Consider the following 16,285-nt stretch of genomic DNA (forward strand, 5'->3'; position numbering starts at 1 on the left):
CAGAGCATGACTCAGAGCAGAGGAAGGGTCCCTCTCCGCGTGGAGCCAGCAGTCTCTCTACAACCCAACCTCTGGGCCCCCCACAGCTCTTGGTCTGGGCCATCAATGATTTGTAAAATAAATCATCAGAGTCCTGAAGTTGGAGGTGTGAGTCTGAGTGGGACTGAATAAAGAGCCGTGGTAGGAGGGGTGTGCAACGGTGCCTGTGGTTCTCTGGTGATGGCGTGTCACCCTTCATGATAGTGGGTTATGATGTGCAAGTATAAGAGTGTACTAGTATGTGAGACCACGTGTGCCAGCAACCAGGGTGTATGATATGGCGTGTACATGCACACATCATGGGCAGAGACTGTGTAGTGGCCGACTGCTCTGTGGGGTGGTGACCATGGGGGTGAGGTTCTGAGAGATGGTGTGCACGACATGAGGCAACTGTGAGAAACGGGGCACCAGTGACTGTGTGAGAGGACGTGGGGGTATGTGTGCAACGGGGTGTGCTGAGGCAACATGTGAGGCTATGCTCATGTGATTGTGCACCATGCAGGGTGGTTCTGAGGCGGTGCGACAGCATGTGTACCAGGCACAGCATTTGCTCAATAAACATTTCCGGGATGCTCACCAAGGGCTGTGTAGGACGGAATGTGGAGACCTAGCAGTGTGACCTGAGGTACTGCGTGTCAGGAGGTCTTTGTGGGTGTGGCAAGGGCAGCACTTGTGTGCAAGCACGTGTATGTGAGCGTATCGCACATCCTGTGCCCTGTCACAGTGCCTCCGAGTGGCTGACAGCGTGAGCAGCTCTGTACACTTGTTTGTGGAGGTATCAATATATACAATTTCAGTCTGTAAGTTAGGGACCCACCTCCAGGGGACAGAAGACATGTTCAGGACAGGAACGGGAGGCCAAGATTGGGGCTGGAAAGACAGCCAGCAAGAAGGGCAGAAGGCCAGTCTGGGACCGTGGGGTTGTCCATGGGCCCTCCTGACACTCATCTCTTATCTCTCTCAGCCCAGCTCGGCCTGCAGCCCTGTGGGAAATGGTAGAGAAGGAGGGGGAGATTAGGAGAACAGAATAACCTCTAGGGGGAATATTTAGACCCCGGGGGGGATCTCCCCACAGTGCCAACTCCCTCCCCAACACACCCCTTCACCTGGGTGAACTGCTCCCCCTAAAGTGGAATCTGTTCTTCCATGGAACAAACCCTCACATCGGAGCATGCGTGGAGTCAGGTGACATCCTAACCCAGACAGGTTAAGCGTCTCTCCCAAGGCCACACAGCTGGTGGCACAGGGCTGAGCCAGGCTCCGTGGTGTAGCCTCCACCCTGCAACCAGCACCGTTTCCTGAGTGCTCACTGTGGTCAACAACAGCTGGAAGGCTCAGGTGCTTTCCTTCATGAACACCTGAAAAAATACTCTAGTCCGGCTGGTGTGGCTCAGTGGTTGAGCATCAACCCATGAACCATGAGGACATGGTTGGATTCTTGATCATGGCACATGCCCAGGTTGCAGGCTCGAACCCCAGTGAGGTGCATGTAGGAGGCAGCCGATCCATGAATCTCTCTCATCACTGATGTTTCTATCTCTCTCTCCCTCTCCTTTCCTCTTTGAAATCAATAAAAATATGTGTGTGTGTTTGTTTGTTTTTTTTTTAAAGAAAGCCCCATCTTTAAACTCTTTGGGAATCCTGATTAAGTTCAGGAGCCTTGCTTACATTGTTGACAATGGCCCCGGATGTCACTTTGCACAACAATCCCTACCTCACGCCCCACCCCGCAGAGTCCACAGGAACCTGTGATCCAACTCTCAACATGAACCACAGTCTTGAACTTACATGGAAAATCCTTTCCTGAACCTGTGGTGAGGCGCCTGTCCTGACCCCCTGCTTTAAGTCCAGACCTCATCCTATACAGGCATCTACAGCCTCACCTGGCACAGGACGCCCTGCCCAAACACTGTACAGCAAGTATGTCAAACTTGTGGCCCGCAGGCCGCATGCACCCACAACAAATATTGTTGCAGCCCAGCCAATATAACGGTATGTAAGAAACGTTTTAATAAAAATTTCATAACCTACCAATGGCATATTTCACAGACCTAGAACGAACTCTCCAAAAATTCATCTGGAATAAAAAAAGACCCCGTCGCCGAAACCGGTTTGGCTCAGTGGATAGAGCGTCAACCTGCGGACTGAGAGGTCCCGGGTTCGATTCCGGTCAAGGGCATGTACCTGGGTTGGGGGCACATCCCCGGTGGGGGATGTGCAGGAGGCAGCTGATTGATGTTTCTCTCTCATCGATGTTTCTAACTCTCTCTATCTCTCTCCCTTCCTCTCTGTGAAAAATCAATAAAATATATTTTTTAACAACAACAACAAAAAAAGACCCCGAATAGCTGCAGCGATCCTGAGAAAGAACAAAGCAGGTGGGATCTCAATACCTGATATCAAGCTGTATTACAAAGCCACTGTTCTCAAAACTGCCTGGTACTGGCACAAGAACAGACATACAGATCAATGGAATAGAATAGAGAGCCCAGAAATCGACCTGAACCAATGTGCTCAATTAATATTTGACAAAGGAGGCGAGAACATACAATGGAGTCAAGACAGTCTCTTCAATAAATGGTGTTGGGACAATTGGACAGATACATGCAAGAAAATGAGACTAGACCACCAACTTACACCATACACAAAAATAAACTCAAAATGGATAAAGGACTTAAATGTAAGACAGGAAACCATAAAAATACTAGAGGAATCCAAAGGCAACAAAATCTCAGACATATGCCAAAGCAATTTCTTCACCGATACAGCGCCTAGGGCACTTGAAACTAAAGAGAAAATGAACAAATGGGACTACATCAAATTAAAAGCTTCTGCACAGCAAAAGAAACCATCAACAAAACAAGAAAGCCCACTGCATGGGAGAACATATTTGCCAATGTTATCACCGATAAGGGTTTAATCTCCAACATTTATAAGGAACTCATACAACTTAACAAAAGGAAGATAAACAATCCAATCAAAAAATGGGCAAAGGACCTAAATGGACACTTTTCAAAAGAGGACATTCAGAAAGCCAAGAGACATATGAAAACATGCTCAAAGTCACTAATCATCCGAGAGATGCAAATCAAAACAACAGTGAGGTACCATCTCACACCTGTCAGACTGGCAATCATCAACAAATCAACAAACGACAAGTGCTGGAGAGGATGTGGAGAAAAAGGAACCCTCGTGCACTGCTGGTGGGAATGCAGACTGGTGCAGCCACTATGGAAGACAGTATGGAGTTTCCTCAAAAAGGTAAAAATGGAATTCCCATTTGACCCCGTGATCCCACTTCTAGGAGTATATCCCAAGAAACCAGAAACACCAGTCAGAAAGGATATATGCACCCCTATGTTCATAGCAGCACAATTCACCATAGCTAAGATCTGGAAACAGCTTAAGTGCCCACCAGTAGATGAATGGATTAGAAAACAGTGGTACATCTACATGATGGAATACTATGCTGCTCTAAAAAGGAAGGAACTCTTACCATTTGCAACAGCATGGATGGAACTGGAGAGCATTATGCTAAGTGAAATAAGCCAGTCAATGAAGGAAAAATACCACATGATCTCACTCATTTATGGATAATAAAGACCATTATAAACTTATGAACAAAAATAGATACAAAGGCAGAGCAGCCTCGAACAGACTGGCAAACTACAGCGAGAAGGCCGGGGAGGGTTGGGGGGCAGGAGGCAGGGGGGTAAGAGATCAACCGAAGGACTTGTATGCATGCATATAAGCATAACCAATGGACATAAGACACTGGGGGGTAGGGGAGGCCAGGGGATTGTCAAGGGCGGGGGGAAAAAATGGACACATATGTAATACCCTTTGTAATACTTTAAGCAATAAAACAATTAAGGAAAAAATTTTCATAACTTAATTTTTAGAATATCCTGTTATACATAACTAGAGGCCGGGTGCACAGGATTTGAGCACTGTTGGGGGGTGTGGCCTGTGGGGATCAGCCTGCTCATCCCAGTCTGCAGAGTGGCTGTGGACCCACCCTCTGAGTGGCTGCTCCCTGGTCTGGCATCTTCCGTGGCGCTGGAGCACTAGCTTCTCCAGGGGACCCGGTCAGGGCCAGGCTCAGGGACAATAGCACTGAGGCGGCCGAGTAGGCCTCAGTCCCACGGTGGCCATGAACCTACCTCCCAGCCTCCAGTCAGCCAAGCAGCACTCCCACTGTGGTAGTGCACGGACTCCCCAGGGGGCAGCTCCTGCGTTGAGCGTCTGCCCCCTGGGGGTCAGTGCATGTCATAGCCACTGGTCGATTGGTCGTTCCACCATTCGGTCTCTGGGCTTTTATTATACAGGATTATGAATACCGAACTACAACATTCACTAATGACTGATTACTATAATTGTGTTGCATTCATTTTCCTTACGTACCTTATGTGCAGGTGCACCATTTCTCTCCACTGATACTAGCAGCACATATTTTAGCGGCCGGTTGCCACATCATTAGTCTTGTACTGACTTGTTTGGTGTGCATAACAGGAAATATTTTGCTTTCAGAGAAGAAGAAAAATAGATTTGCATTACGCTTATAAATTTGTGCAGTTATTCAGTGTCTGGTAAGTTAATGTTCAAGAAAAAATATTACTTTTTCTTAAAATGTTCTATTATTTTATGTTAACAATGACTCATTTATTTCAACCCTTTGTAATCAGCATGTCTCTATCGAAATCATCCTATGTTCCTATGAAAATTGAAGGTTTTGTGTGTGTTTTTTGCGGCCCACATAAACTTAAACCTTGTTTATTTGGCCCGTGATAGCCTTTGAGTTTGACATACTTGCTGTACAGGGCTTACTGACCTAATCCTGTCCTTACTCCATGGCCTACAGGAAGCCTAGCCTATAACAGTGCTGGAGCCTATAACCGAATTCTGCAGAAACCTTTCCCTGACTTCCAACAGAAATCCGTAACTTGACCCGTTTCAGGAATCTCGGATCTGATCGTTCATAGGAACCCCTAAACTTGCCCTCTGGAAACACCCTCCTGACCCTGTATAGGAAGCCCTGATGTGACTCCCTCTGACAGCCTTGGTCTGGAAGCCTTGCCCTCACCTTGTACAGGAGCCACTGTCTTGACTGTGGCTAGTGGCCACCACATGAAACAGCGTAGCTCTGGGGAGTCTACAGAATCCTGTAGCAGGCACTGCTATAGGCCTTTCAACCCTGCTCCCCTTTCTTCCTGACTCACTCACTTTCCCAGCCTCCCTTGCAATGACAGGTGGACATGTGACAGTTCTGATCAATCGAGTGAGCAGAGTGGCATATGCAACTTCCAGGCCTGGCCCATAGGAACCTCTCATGGGCCCTCTTATGAGCACTGGCTGGTGTTCTCAGTGGTTAGAGCATGGGCTTGTGCACCGAAGGGTCTCGGGTTTGATTCCCAGACAAGGGCATGCAGCTGGGTTTAGGTTGGATCCCCAGCCCCAGTTGGAGCACATGCAGGCAGCGGCTGCACTGGCTATCCTGGCAGGGTTCCATGTTGCTGGGGTTGCCATGGAGACCCATAGCTAGGGTAGAATCTCACAAAGAAGCCATCTTAGAAATGGCCAGAAGCCTTCACGAGGCTATGTGGGTCACGTTCCCTGTGTATGTGCAGACCTGGGAACGTACATCCCCAGACTGCCTCATTGGGAATGAATACGGTAAGGAGGTGGGGGTGACCCTAGTTGAGTGGCCCATGGGGCTCCACAAAGTTATGCTAAAAGCCCATTGGGAAAAGGCTGCTGGTGACTGCAGCTGCCAGAGTGACCAGTGGGGCTCAGACCCAGGAGTCACCCAATGGCCAGCAGCTGCTCTGGCAACCTATGGGAAGGAAGGTGGGAAGGCTGGCCACCATGTGGGGCTGTTGGGAATCACTGCATCTTGAAAGCAGGATGGCTTCAGACCTTCTGTTCCCTTCTTTCTTCCTTCCCATACCCACCCACACCCCAAACAGTCTTCCAGGTTAATGCATGCCTCTGCTGTCTGGAGGGGACCCCAGGAGGCTCAGCATACACCAGCTGGGCCTATGGCAGCACGGGGCTGTACCCTCCCGCAACTGTGAGCCCCACCTGGGAGTACATCGATCCCCAGGCCTTAGAAGATTCCGATGCAAGAGGCACCTTCCTAGAGAACATCAGGACACAGCGACTGCGTCCGGACCTGTTGGCGCTGGGGCCTGCGGTGCCTTCCTCCATCCCTGTCCCCAGCAGTGCCTACGGGCCCCCCGACTTTCCTAGGAGCTTCTTTCCTCCAACCAGAAGCACCCCCAATCCAGCGGTCTATTCCTCCCCCAACCTCCAAGGAACCCTACCCCTGTCCACCTGTGGTGAGGCTCCCCCAAAGGGACAGGGAGGTTGAGGAGGGGGATGGGGTCCAAGGCAAAGTTGGGCTGAGCCTGGTCCCTCTTGCCCCCTGTCCACCTCACCAGAGCCCTGGGATTGTGCGCCATGCAGGGTGGTTCTGAGAAGGTGTGACAGCATGTGTACCAGGCACAGCGAAAGTCCGGCAGAGCGAAAGTCCGGCAGAGCGAAAGCCGCTCCACAGTGCCACCTGTGCAATGCCGGTGGTCAGACGATGACTAGGCAGAACAAGCCCCAAAGGCGCCGGGTAAGAGCCCAGGCCGGCCTCCCCTCACCCAGGTACTCTGTTCTCACTCCGGGCAGGGATCTCTGCCCTCACACTCTATGAGAACCCACATGCCCCCTCCCTGCCCCATCCACTCAGGGACCCAGCTCTGTACTGGAGTGTCTACCCTCAGCCCACCCTCGGGCTGCAAGCAGGCACGCCGTCCACTCCCTGCACAGCAGTTTTCATCCTTGGCTACACACTGGGATCACCGTGGGGCCCTCCCGAGATGGGTTGATTTACTTGGTCTGGGGCGCTGCCTGGGCATCAGGATTGTTTTCGACTCCCCAAGTGAGTCCAACGTCCGCCAACGCTGAGAACCACTGATGAAGCACCCCACGCCATTTGGAAAGCCCCGGGACAGGAGGCCATGTCCTCGCCCCTCAGAGCACCCTCAGTCTATGCCTTGTCCAGGAAGCCCTGCCTGCACCCTGACCCTCACCTCCTGGGTCCTCCACCCACCAGTGCACTGACCCTCATTTTCTTGCTGCCCCCAGAAGGTCAGCAAGCGGGCAGGTGCCCAGTGCACCAACTGCCAGACAACCATCGCGGCAGTGTGGCGGCTGAATGCCAATAGAGACCCCGTGTGCAATGCCTGCGGCCTTTATTACAAGCGACACCAGGTGTGCCCTGCCTCTTGGAGCCTGCCCCCTGCACCCCCATCCCGCTAACCTGGCCTTCCTTCTCCTTTTCCTTTCCTGTATTCTTCCTATCTCCCTTTCTCTCTTCTCCCTGTTATTCTACTCCCTCCTCCTTCCCTATCACCCTTCTCTTCTCTACACCTTCATCTCCTCCCTGCCTGTCTTTTCCCTCCTGCTCCCTTCTCTCTCCTCCATTTCTCATTTCCTTCCCCCTCCCCTCCAGCCATCAGCTAGTCCTATGGCTAGAGGCTCCCTCAGCCTTTCCATTGCTTAGGGCCTCACAAGCTCATGACTCCTTAGGGCATTATCTGGGCCACAGCTGGGGCCTGCTCCCCTAGTCCTTGACCCAGTTCCTGACTCTGAAGGAGTGGGGTGGAAAGGGTGTCCCTGGTGGAGACACAGAGGCAGATGTCTGAGGTCGGGGAACACTCATGGCCTCTCTTTCATCAGGTGAACCGACCACGGACCGTGCAGAAGGGTGGTATAAAGTCTAGAAAACCCAGGCCATCACAGAAAGAAAAGAAGCCAGTGTCAAGCCTGGGAGGCACTGGACCAGGTGATGCTCCGGCTGGTGGCTTCATGGTGGTGGCTGGGGGCAGCGATGGTGGGAATTGTGGGGAAGTGGCCTCAGGCTTGACATTGGGCCCACCTGGTACTGCCCATCTCTACCAAGGCCTGGGCCCCGGGGTGCTGTCAGAACCTGTCAGTCACCTCATGCCTTTCCCCGGGCCCCTGTTGGGTTCACCCACAGGCTCCTTCCCCACAGGCCCCATGCCTCCCACCACCACCAGCGCTGTGGAGGCACCACTCAGCCCATGAGGACACAGAGCATGACTCAGAGCAGAGGAAGGGTCCCTCTCCGCGTGGAGCCAGCAGTCTCTCTACAACCCAACCTCTGGGCCCCCCACAGCTCTTGGTCTGGGCCATCAATGATTTGTAAAATAAATCATCAGAGTCCTGAAGTTGGAGGTGTGAGTCTGAGTGGGACTGAATAAAGAGCCGTGGTAGGAGGGGTGTGCAACGGTGCCTGTGGTTCTCTGGTGATGGCGTGTCACCCTTCATGATAGTGGGTTATGATGTGCAAGTATAAGAGTGTACTAGTATGTGAGACCACGTGTGCCAGCAACCAGGGTGTATGATATGGCGTGTACATGCACACATCATGGGCAGAGACTGTGTAGTGGCCGACTGCTCTGTGGGGTGGTGACCATGGGGGTGAGGTTCTGAGAGATGGTGTGCACGACATGAGGCAACTGTGAGAAACGGGGCACCAGTGACTGTATGAGAGGACGTGGGGGTATGTGTGCAACGGGGTGTGCTGAGGCAACATGTGAGGCTATGCTCATGTGATTGTGCACCATGCAGGGTGGTTCTGAGGCGGTGCGACAGCATGTGTACCAGGCACAGCATTTGCTCAATAAACATTTCCGGGATGCTCACCAAGGGCTGTGTAGGACGGAATGTGGAGACCTAGCAGTGTGACCTGAGGTACTGCGTGTCAGGAGGTCTTTGTGGGTGTGGCAAGGGCAGCACTTGTGTGCAAGCACGTGTATGTGAGCGTATCGCACATCCTGTGCCCTGTCACAGTGCCTCCGAGTGGCTGACAGCGTGAGCAGCTCTGTACACTTGTTTGTGGAGGTATCAATATATACAATTTCAGTCTGTAAGTTAGGGACCCACCTCCAGGGGACAGAAGACATGTTCAGGACAGGAACGGGAGGCCAAGATTGGGGCTGGAAAGACAGCCAGCAAGAAGGGCAGAAGGGCAGTCTGGGACCGTGGGGTTGTCCATGGGCCCTCCTGACACTCATCTCTTATCTCTCTCAGCCCAGCTCGGCCTGCAGCCCTGTGGGAAATGGTAGAGAAGGAGGGGGAGATTAGGAGAACAGAATAACCTCTAGGGGGAATATTTAGACCCCGGGGGGGATCTCCCCACAGTGCCAACTCCCTCCCCAACACACCCCTTCACCTGGGTGAACTGCTCCCCCTAAAGTGGAATCTGTTCTTCCATGGAACAAACCCTCACATCGGAGCATGCGTGGAGTCAGGTGACATCCTAACCCAGACAGGTTAAGCGTCTCTCCCAAGGCCACACAGCTGGTGGCACAGGGCTGAGCCAGGCTCCGTGGTGTAGCCTCCACCCTGCAACCAGCACCGTTTCCTGAGTGCTCACTGTGGTCAACAACAGCTGGAAGGCTCAGGTGCTTTCCTTCATGAACACCTGAAAAAATACTCTAGTCCGGCTGGTGTGGCTCAGTGGTTGAGCATCAACCCATGAACCATGAGGACATGGTTGGATTCTTGATCATGGCACATGCCCAGGTTGCAGGCTCGAACCCCAGTGAGGTGCATGTAGGAGGCAGCCGATCCATGAATCTCTCTCATCACTGATGTTTCTATCTCTCTCTCCCTCTCCTTTCCTCTTTGAAATCAATAAAAATATGTGTGTGTGTTTGTTTGTTTTTTTTTTAAAGAAAGCCCCATCTTTAAACTCTTTGGGAATCCTGATTAAGTTCAGGAGCCTTGCTTACATTGTTGACAATGGCCCCGGATGTCACTTTGCACAACAATCCCTACCTCACGCCCCACCCCGCAGAGTCCACAGGAACCTGTGATCCAACTCTCAACATGAACCACAGTCTTGAACTTACATGGAAAATCCTTTCCTGAACCTGTGGTGAGGCGCCTGTCCTGACCCCCTGCTTTAAGTCCAGACCTCATCCTATACAGGCATCTACAGCCTCACCTGGCACAGGACGCCCTGCCCAAACACTGTACAGCAAGTATGTCAAACTTGTGGCCCGCAGGCCGCATGCACCCACAACAAATATTGTTGCAGCCCAGCCAATATAACGGTATGTAAGAAACGTTTTAATAAAAATTTCATAACCTACCAATGGCATATTTCACAGACCTAGAACGAACTCTCCAAAAATTCATCTGGAATAAAAAAAGACCCCGTCGCCGAAACCGGTTTGGCTCAGTGGATAGAGCGTCAACCTGCGGACTGAGAGGTCCCGGGTTCGATTCCGATCAAGGGCATGTACCTGGGTTGGGGGCACATCCCCGGTGGGGGATGTGCAGGAGGCAGCTGATTGATGTTTCTCTCTCATCGATGTTTCTAACTCTCTCTATCTCTCTCCCTTCCTCTCTGTGAAAAATCAATAAAATATATTTTTTAACAACAACAACAAAAAAAGACCCCGAATAGCTGCAGCGATCCTGAGAAAGAACAAAGCAGGTGGGATCTCAATACCTGATATCAAGCTGTATTACAAAGCCACTGTTCTCAAAACTGCCTGGTACTGGCACAAGAACAGACATACAGATCAATGGAATAGAATAGAGAGCCCAGAAATCGACCTGAACCAATGTGCTCAATTAATATTTGACAAAGGAGGCGAGAACATACAATGGAGTCAAGACAGTCTCTTCAATAAATGGTGTTGGGACAATTGGACAGATACATGCAAGAAAATGAGACTAGACCACCAACTTACACCATACACAAAAATAAACTCAAAATGGATAAAGGACTTAAATGTAAGACAGGAAACCATAAAAATACTAGAGGAATCCAAAGGCAACAAAATCTCAGACATATGCCAAAGCAATTTCTTCACCGATACAGCGCCTAGGGCACTTGAAACTAAAGAGAAAATGAACAAATGGGACTACATCAAATTAAAAGCTTCTGCACAGCAAAAGAAACCATCAACAAAACAAGAAAGCCCACTGCATGGGAGAACATATTTGCCAATGTTATCACCGATAAGGGTTTAATCTCCAACATTTATAAGGAACTCATACAACTTAACAAAAGGAAGATAAACAATCCAATCAAAAAATGGGCAAAGGACCTAAATGGACACTTTTCAAAAGAGGACATTCAGAAAGCCAAGAGACATATGAAAACATGCTCAAAGTCACTAATCATCCGAGAGATGCAAATCAAAACAACAGTGAGGTACCATCTCACACCTGTCAGACTGGCAATCATCAACAAATCAACAAACGACAAGTGCTGGAGAGGATGTGGAGAAAAAGGAACCCTCGTGCACTGCTGGTGGGAATGCAGACTGGTGCAGCCACTATGGAAGACAGTATGGAGTTTCCTCAAAAAGGTAAAAATGGAATTCCCATTTGACCCCGTGATCCCACTTCTAGGAGTATATCCCAAGAAACCAGAAACACCAGTCAGAAAGGATATATGCACCCCTATGTTCATAGCAGCACAATTCACCATAGCTAAGATCTGGAAACAGCTTAAGTGCCCACCAGTAGATGAATGGATTAGAAAACAGTGGTACATCTACATGATGGAATACTATGCTGCTCTAAAAAGGAAGGAACTCTTACCATTTGCAACAGCATGGATGGAACTGGAGAGCATTATGCTAAGTGAAATAAGCCAGTCAATGAAGGAAAAATACCACATGATCTCACTCATTTATGGATAATAAAGACCATTATAAACTTATGAACAAAAATAGATACAAAGGCAGAGCAGCCTCGAACAGACTGGCAAACTACAGCGAGAAGGCCGGGGAGGGTTGGGGGGCAGGAGGCAGGGGGGTAAGAGATCAACCGAAGGACTTGTATGCATGCATATAAGCATAACCAATGGACATAAGACACTGGGGGGTAGGGGAGGCCAGGGGATTGTCAAGGGCGGGGGGAAAAAATGGACACATATGTAATACCCTTTGTAATACTTTAAGCAATAAAACAATTAAGGAAAAAATTTTCATAACTTAATTTTTAGAATATCCTGTTATACATAACTAGAGGCCGGGTGCACAGGATTTGAGCACTGTTGGGGGGTGTGGCCTGTGGGGATCAGCCTGCTCATCCCAGTCTGCAGAGTGGCTGTGGACCCACCCTCTGAGTGGCTGCTCCCTGGTCTGGCATCTTCCGTGGCGCTGGAGCACTAGCTTCTCCAGGGGACCCGGTCAGGGCCAGGCTCAGGGACAATAGCACTGAGGCGGCCGAGTAGGCCTCAGTCCCACGGTGGCCATGAACCTACCTCCCAGCCTCCAGTCAGCCAAGCAGCACTCCCACTGTGGTAGTGCACGGACTCCCCAGGGGGCAGCTCCTGCGTTGAGCGTCTGCCCCCTGGGGGTCAGTGCATGTCATAGCCACTGGTCGATTGGTCGTTCCACCATTCGGTCTCTGGGCTTTTATTATACAGGATTATGAATACCGAACTACAACATTCACTAATGACTGATTACTATAATTGTGTTGCATTCATTTTCCTTACGTACCTTATGTGCAGGTGCACCATTTCTCTCCACTGATACTAGCAGCACATATTTTAGCGGCCGGTTGCCACATCATTAGTCTTGTACTGACTTGTTTGGTGTGCATAACAGGAAATATTTTGCTTTCAGAGAAGAAGAAAAATAGATTTGCATTACGCTTATAAATTTGTGCAGTTATTCAGTGTCTGGTAAGTTAATGTTCAAGAAAAAATATTACTTTTTCTTAAAATGTTCTATTATTTTATGTTAACAATGACTCATTTATTTCAACCCTTTGTAATCAGCATGTCTCTATCGAAATCATCCTATGTTCCTATGAAAATTGAAGGTTTTGTGTGTGTTTTTTGCGGCCCACATAAACTTAAACCTTGTTTATTTGGCCCGTGATAGCCTTTGAGTTTGACATACTTGCTGTACAGGGCTTACTGACCTAATCCTGTCCTTACTCCATGGCCTACAGGAAGCCTAGCCTATAACAGTGCTGGAGCCTATAACCGAATTCTGCAGAAACCTTTCCCTGACTTCCAACAGAAATCCGTAACTTGACCCGTTTCAGGAATCTCGGATCTGATCGTTCATAGGAACCCCTAAACTTGCCCTCTGGAAACACCCTCCTGACCCTGTATAGGAAGCCCTGATGTGACTCCCTCTGACAGCCTTGGTCTGGAAGCCTTGCCCTCACCTTGTACAGGAGCCACTGTCTTGACTGTGGCTAGTGGCCACCACATGAAACAGCGTAGCTCTGGGGAGTCTACAGAATCCTGTAGCAGGCACTGCTATAGGCCTTTCAACCCTGCTCCCCTTTCTTCCTGACTCACTCACTTTCCCAGCCTCCCTTGCAATGACAGGTGGACATGTGACAGTTCTGATCAATCGAGTGAGCAGAGTGGCATATGCAACTTCCAGGCCTGGCCCATAGGAACCTCTCATGGGCCCTCTTATGAGCACTGGCTGGTGTTCTCAGTGGTTAGAGCATGGGCTTGTGCACCGAAGGGTCTCGGGTTTGATTCCCAGACAAGGGCATGCAGCTGGGTTTAGGTTGGATCCCCAGCCCCAGTTGGAGCACATGCAGGCAGCGGCTGCACTGGCTATCCTGGCAGGGTTCCATGTTGCTGGGGTTGCCATGGAGACCCATAGCTAGGGTAGAATCTCACAAAGAAGCCATCTTAGAAATGGCCAGAAGCCTTCACGAGGCTATGTGGGTCACGTTCCCTGTGTATGTGCAGACCTGGGAACGTACATCCCCAGACTGCCTCATTGGGAATGAATACGGTAAGGAGGTGGGGGTGACCCTAGTTGAGTGGCCCATGGGGCTCCACAAAGTTATGCTAAAAGCCCATTGGGAAAAGGCTGCTGGTGACTGCAGCTGCCAGAGTGACCAGTGGGGCTCAGACCCAGGAGTCACCCAATGGCCAGCAGCTGCTCTGGCAACCTATGGGAAGGAAGGTGGGAAGGCTGGCCACCATGTGGGGCTGTTGGGAATCACTGCATCTTGAAAGCAGGATGGCTTCAGACCTTCTGTTCCCTTCTTTCTTCCTTCCCATACCCACCCACACCCCAAACAGTCTTCCAGGTTAATGCATGCCTCTGCTGTCTGGAGGGGACCCCAGGAGGCTCAGCATACACCAGCTGGGCCTATGGCAGCACGGGGCTGTACCCTCCCGCAACTGTGAGCCCCACCTGGGAGTACATCGATCCCCAGGCCTTAGAAGATTCCGATGCAAGAGGCACCTTCCTAGAGAACATCAGGACACAGCGACTGCGTCCGGACCTGTTGGCGCTGGGGCCTGCGGTGCCTTCCTCCATCCCTGTCCCCAGCAGTGCCTACGGGCCCCCCGACTTTCCTAGGAGCTTCTTTCCTCCAACCAGAAGCACCCCCAATCCAGCGGTCTATTCCTCCCCCAACCTCCAAGGAACCCTACCCCTGTCCACCTGTGGTGAGGCTCCCCCAAAGGGACAGGGAGGTTGAGGAGGGGGATGGGGTCCAAGGCAAAGTTGGGCTGAGCCTGGTCCCTCTTGCCCCCTGTCCACCTCACCAGAGCCCTGGGATTGTGCGCCATGCAGGGTGGTTCTGAGAAGGTGTGACAGCATGTGTACCAGGCACAGCGAAAGTCCGGCAGAGCGAAAGTCCGGCAGAGCGAAAGCCGCTCCACAGTGCCACCTGTGCAATGCCGGTGGTCAGACGATGACTAGGCAGAACAAGCCCCAAAGGCGCCGGGTAAGAGCCCAGGCCGGCCTCCCCTCACCCAGGTACTCTGTTCTCACTCCGGGCAGGGATCTCTGCCCTCACACTCTATGAGTACCCACATGCCCCCTCCCTGCCCCATCCACTCAGGGACCCAGCTCTGTACTGGAGTGTCTACCCTCAGCCCACCCTCGGGCTGCAAGCAGGCACGCCGTCCACTCCCTGCACAGCAGTTTTCATCCTTGGCTACACACTGGGATCACCGTGGGGCCCTCCCGAGATGGGTTGATTTACTTGGTCTGGGGCGCTGCCTGGGCATCAGGATTGTTTTCGACTCCCCAAGTGAGTCCAACGTCCGCCAACGCTGAGAACCACTGATGAAGCACCCCACGCCATTTGGAAAGCCCCGGGACAGGAGGCCATGTCCTCGCCCCTCAGAGCACCCTCAGTCTATGCCTTGTCCAGGAAGCCCTGCCTGCACCCTGACCCTCACCTCCTGGGTCCTCCACCCACCAGTGCACTGACCCTCATTTTCTTGCTGCCCCCAGAAGGTCAGCAAGCGGGCAGGTGCCCAGTGCACCAACTGCCAGACAACCATCGCGGCAGTGTGGCGGCTGAATGCCAATAGAGACCCCGTGTGCAATGCCTGCGGCCTTTATTACAAGCGACACCAGGTGTGCCCTGCCTCTTGGAGCCTGCCCCCTGCACCTCCATCCCGCTAACCTGGCCTTCCTTCTCCTTTTCCTTTCCTGTATTCTTCCTATCTCCCTTTCTCTCGTCTCCCTGTTATTCTACTCCCTCCTCCTTCCCTATCACCCTTCTCTTCTCTACACCTTCATCTCCTCCCTGCCTGTCTTTTCCCTCCTGCTCCCTTCTCTCTCCTCCATTTCTCATTTCCTTCCCCCTCCCCTCCAGCCATCAGCTAGTCCTATGGCTAGAGGCTCCCTCAGCCTTTCCATTGCTTAGGGCCTCACAAGCTCATGACTCCTTAGGGCATTATCTGGGCCACAGCTGGGGCCTGCTCCCCTAGTCCTTGACCCAGTTCCTGACTCTGAAGGAGTGGGGTGGAAAGGGTGTCCCTGGTGGAGACACAGAGGCAGATGTCTGAGGTCGGGGAACACTCATGGCCTCTCTTTCATCAGGTGAACCGACCACGGACCGTGCAGAAGGGTGGTATAAAGTCTAGAAAACCCAGGCCATCACAGAAAGAAAAGAAGCCAGTGTCAAGCCTGGGAGGCACTGGACCAGGTGATGCTCCGGCTGGTGGCTTCATGGTGGTGGCTGGGGGCAGCGATGGTGGGAATTGTGGGGAAGTGGCCTCAGGCTTGACATTGGGCCCACCTGGTACTGCCCATCTCTACCAAGGCCTGGGCCCCGGGGTGCTGTCAGAACCTGTCAGTCACCTCATGCCTTTCCCCGGGCCCCTGTTGGGTTCACCCACAGGCTCCTTCCCCACAGGCCCCATGCCTCCCACCACCACCAGCGCTGTGGAGGCACCACTCAGCCCATGAGGACACAG

General features: G+C 51.6%; 2 protein-coding genes across 2 annotated transcripts; both read left to right on the plus strand.

Annotated features, from left to right (window-relative positions):
• Positions 1 to 6: 6 nt before the first annotated feature.
• Positions 7 to 8,136, plus strand: LOC308511972 (erythroid transcription factor-like; the record flags this gene model as incomplete). Its single annotated transcript, XM_081081784.1, has 3 exons — positions 7 to 27; positions 7,174 to 7,299; positions 7,768 to 8,136. The coding sequence occupies 3 exons, from the start codon at positions 7 to 9 to the stop codon at positions 8,134 to 8,136; spliced, it is 516 nt and encodes a 171-aa protein (XP_080937910.1).
• An 11-nt stretch (positions 8,137 to 8,147) lies between these two features.
• LOC308511973 (erythroid transcription factor-like) lies at positions 8,148 to 16,277 on the plus strand (the record flags this gene model as incomplete). Its single annotated transcript, XM_081081785.1, has 3 exons — positions 8,148 to 8,168; positions 15,315 to 15,440; positions 15,909 to 16,277. The coding sequence occupies 3 exons, from the start codon at positions 8,148 to 8,150 to the stop codon at positions 16,275 to 16,277; spliced, it is 516 nt and encodes a 171-aa protein (XP_080937911.1).
• Between the last annotated feature and the right edge of the window lie 8 nt (positions 16,278 to 16,285).

The sequence above is a fragment of the Myotis nattereri genome, assembly GCF_964212035.1.
Source record: "Myotis nattereri genome assembly, chromosome: X".
NCBI lineage: Eukaryota > Metazoa > Chordata > Mammalia > Chiroptera > Vespertilionidae > Myotis > Myotis nattereri.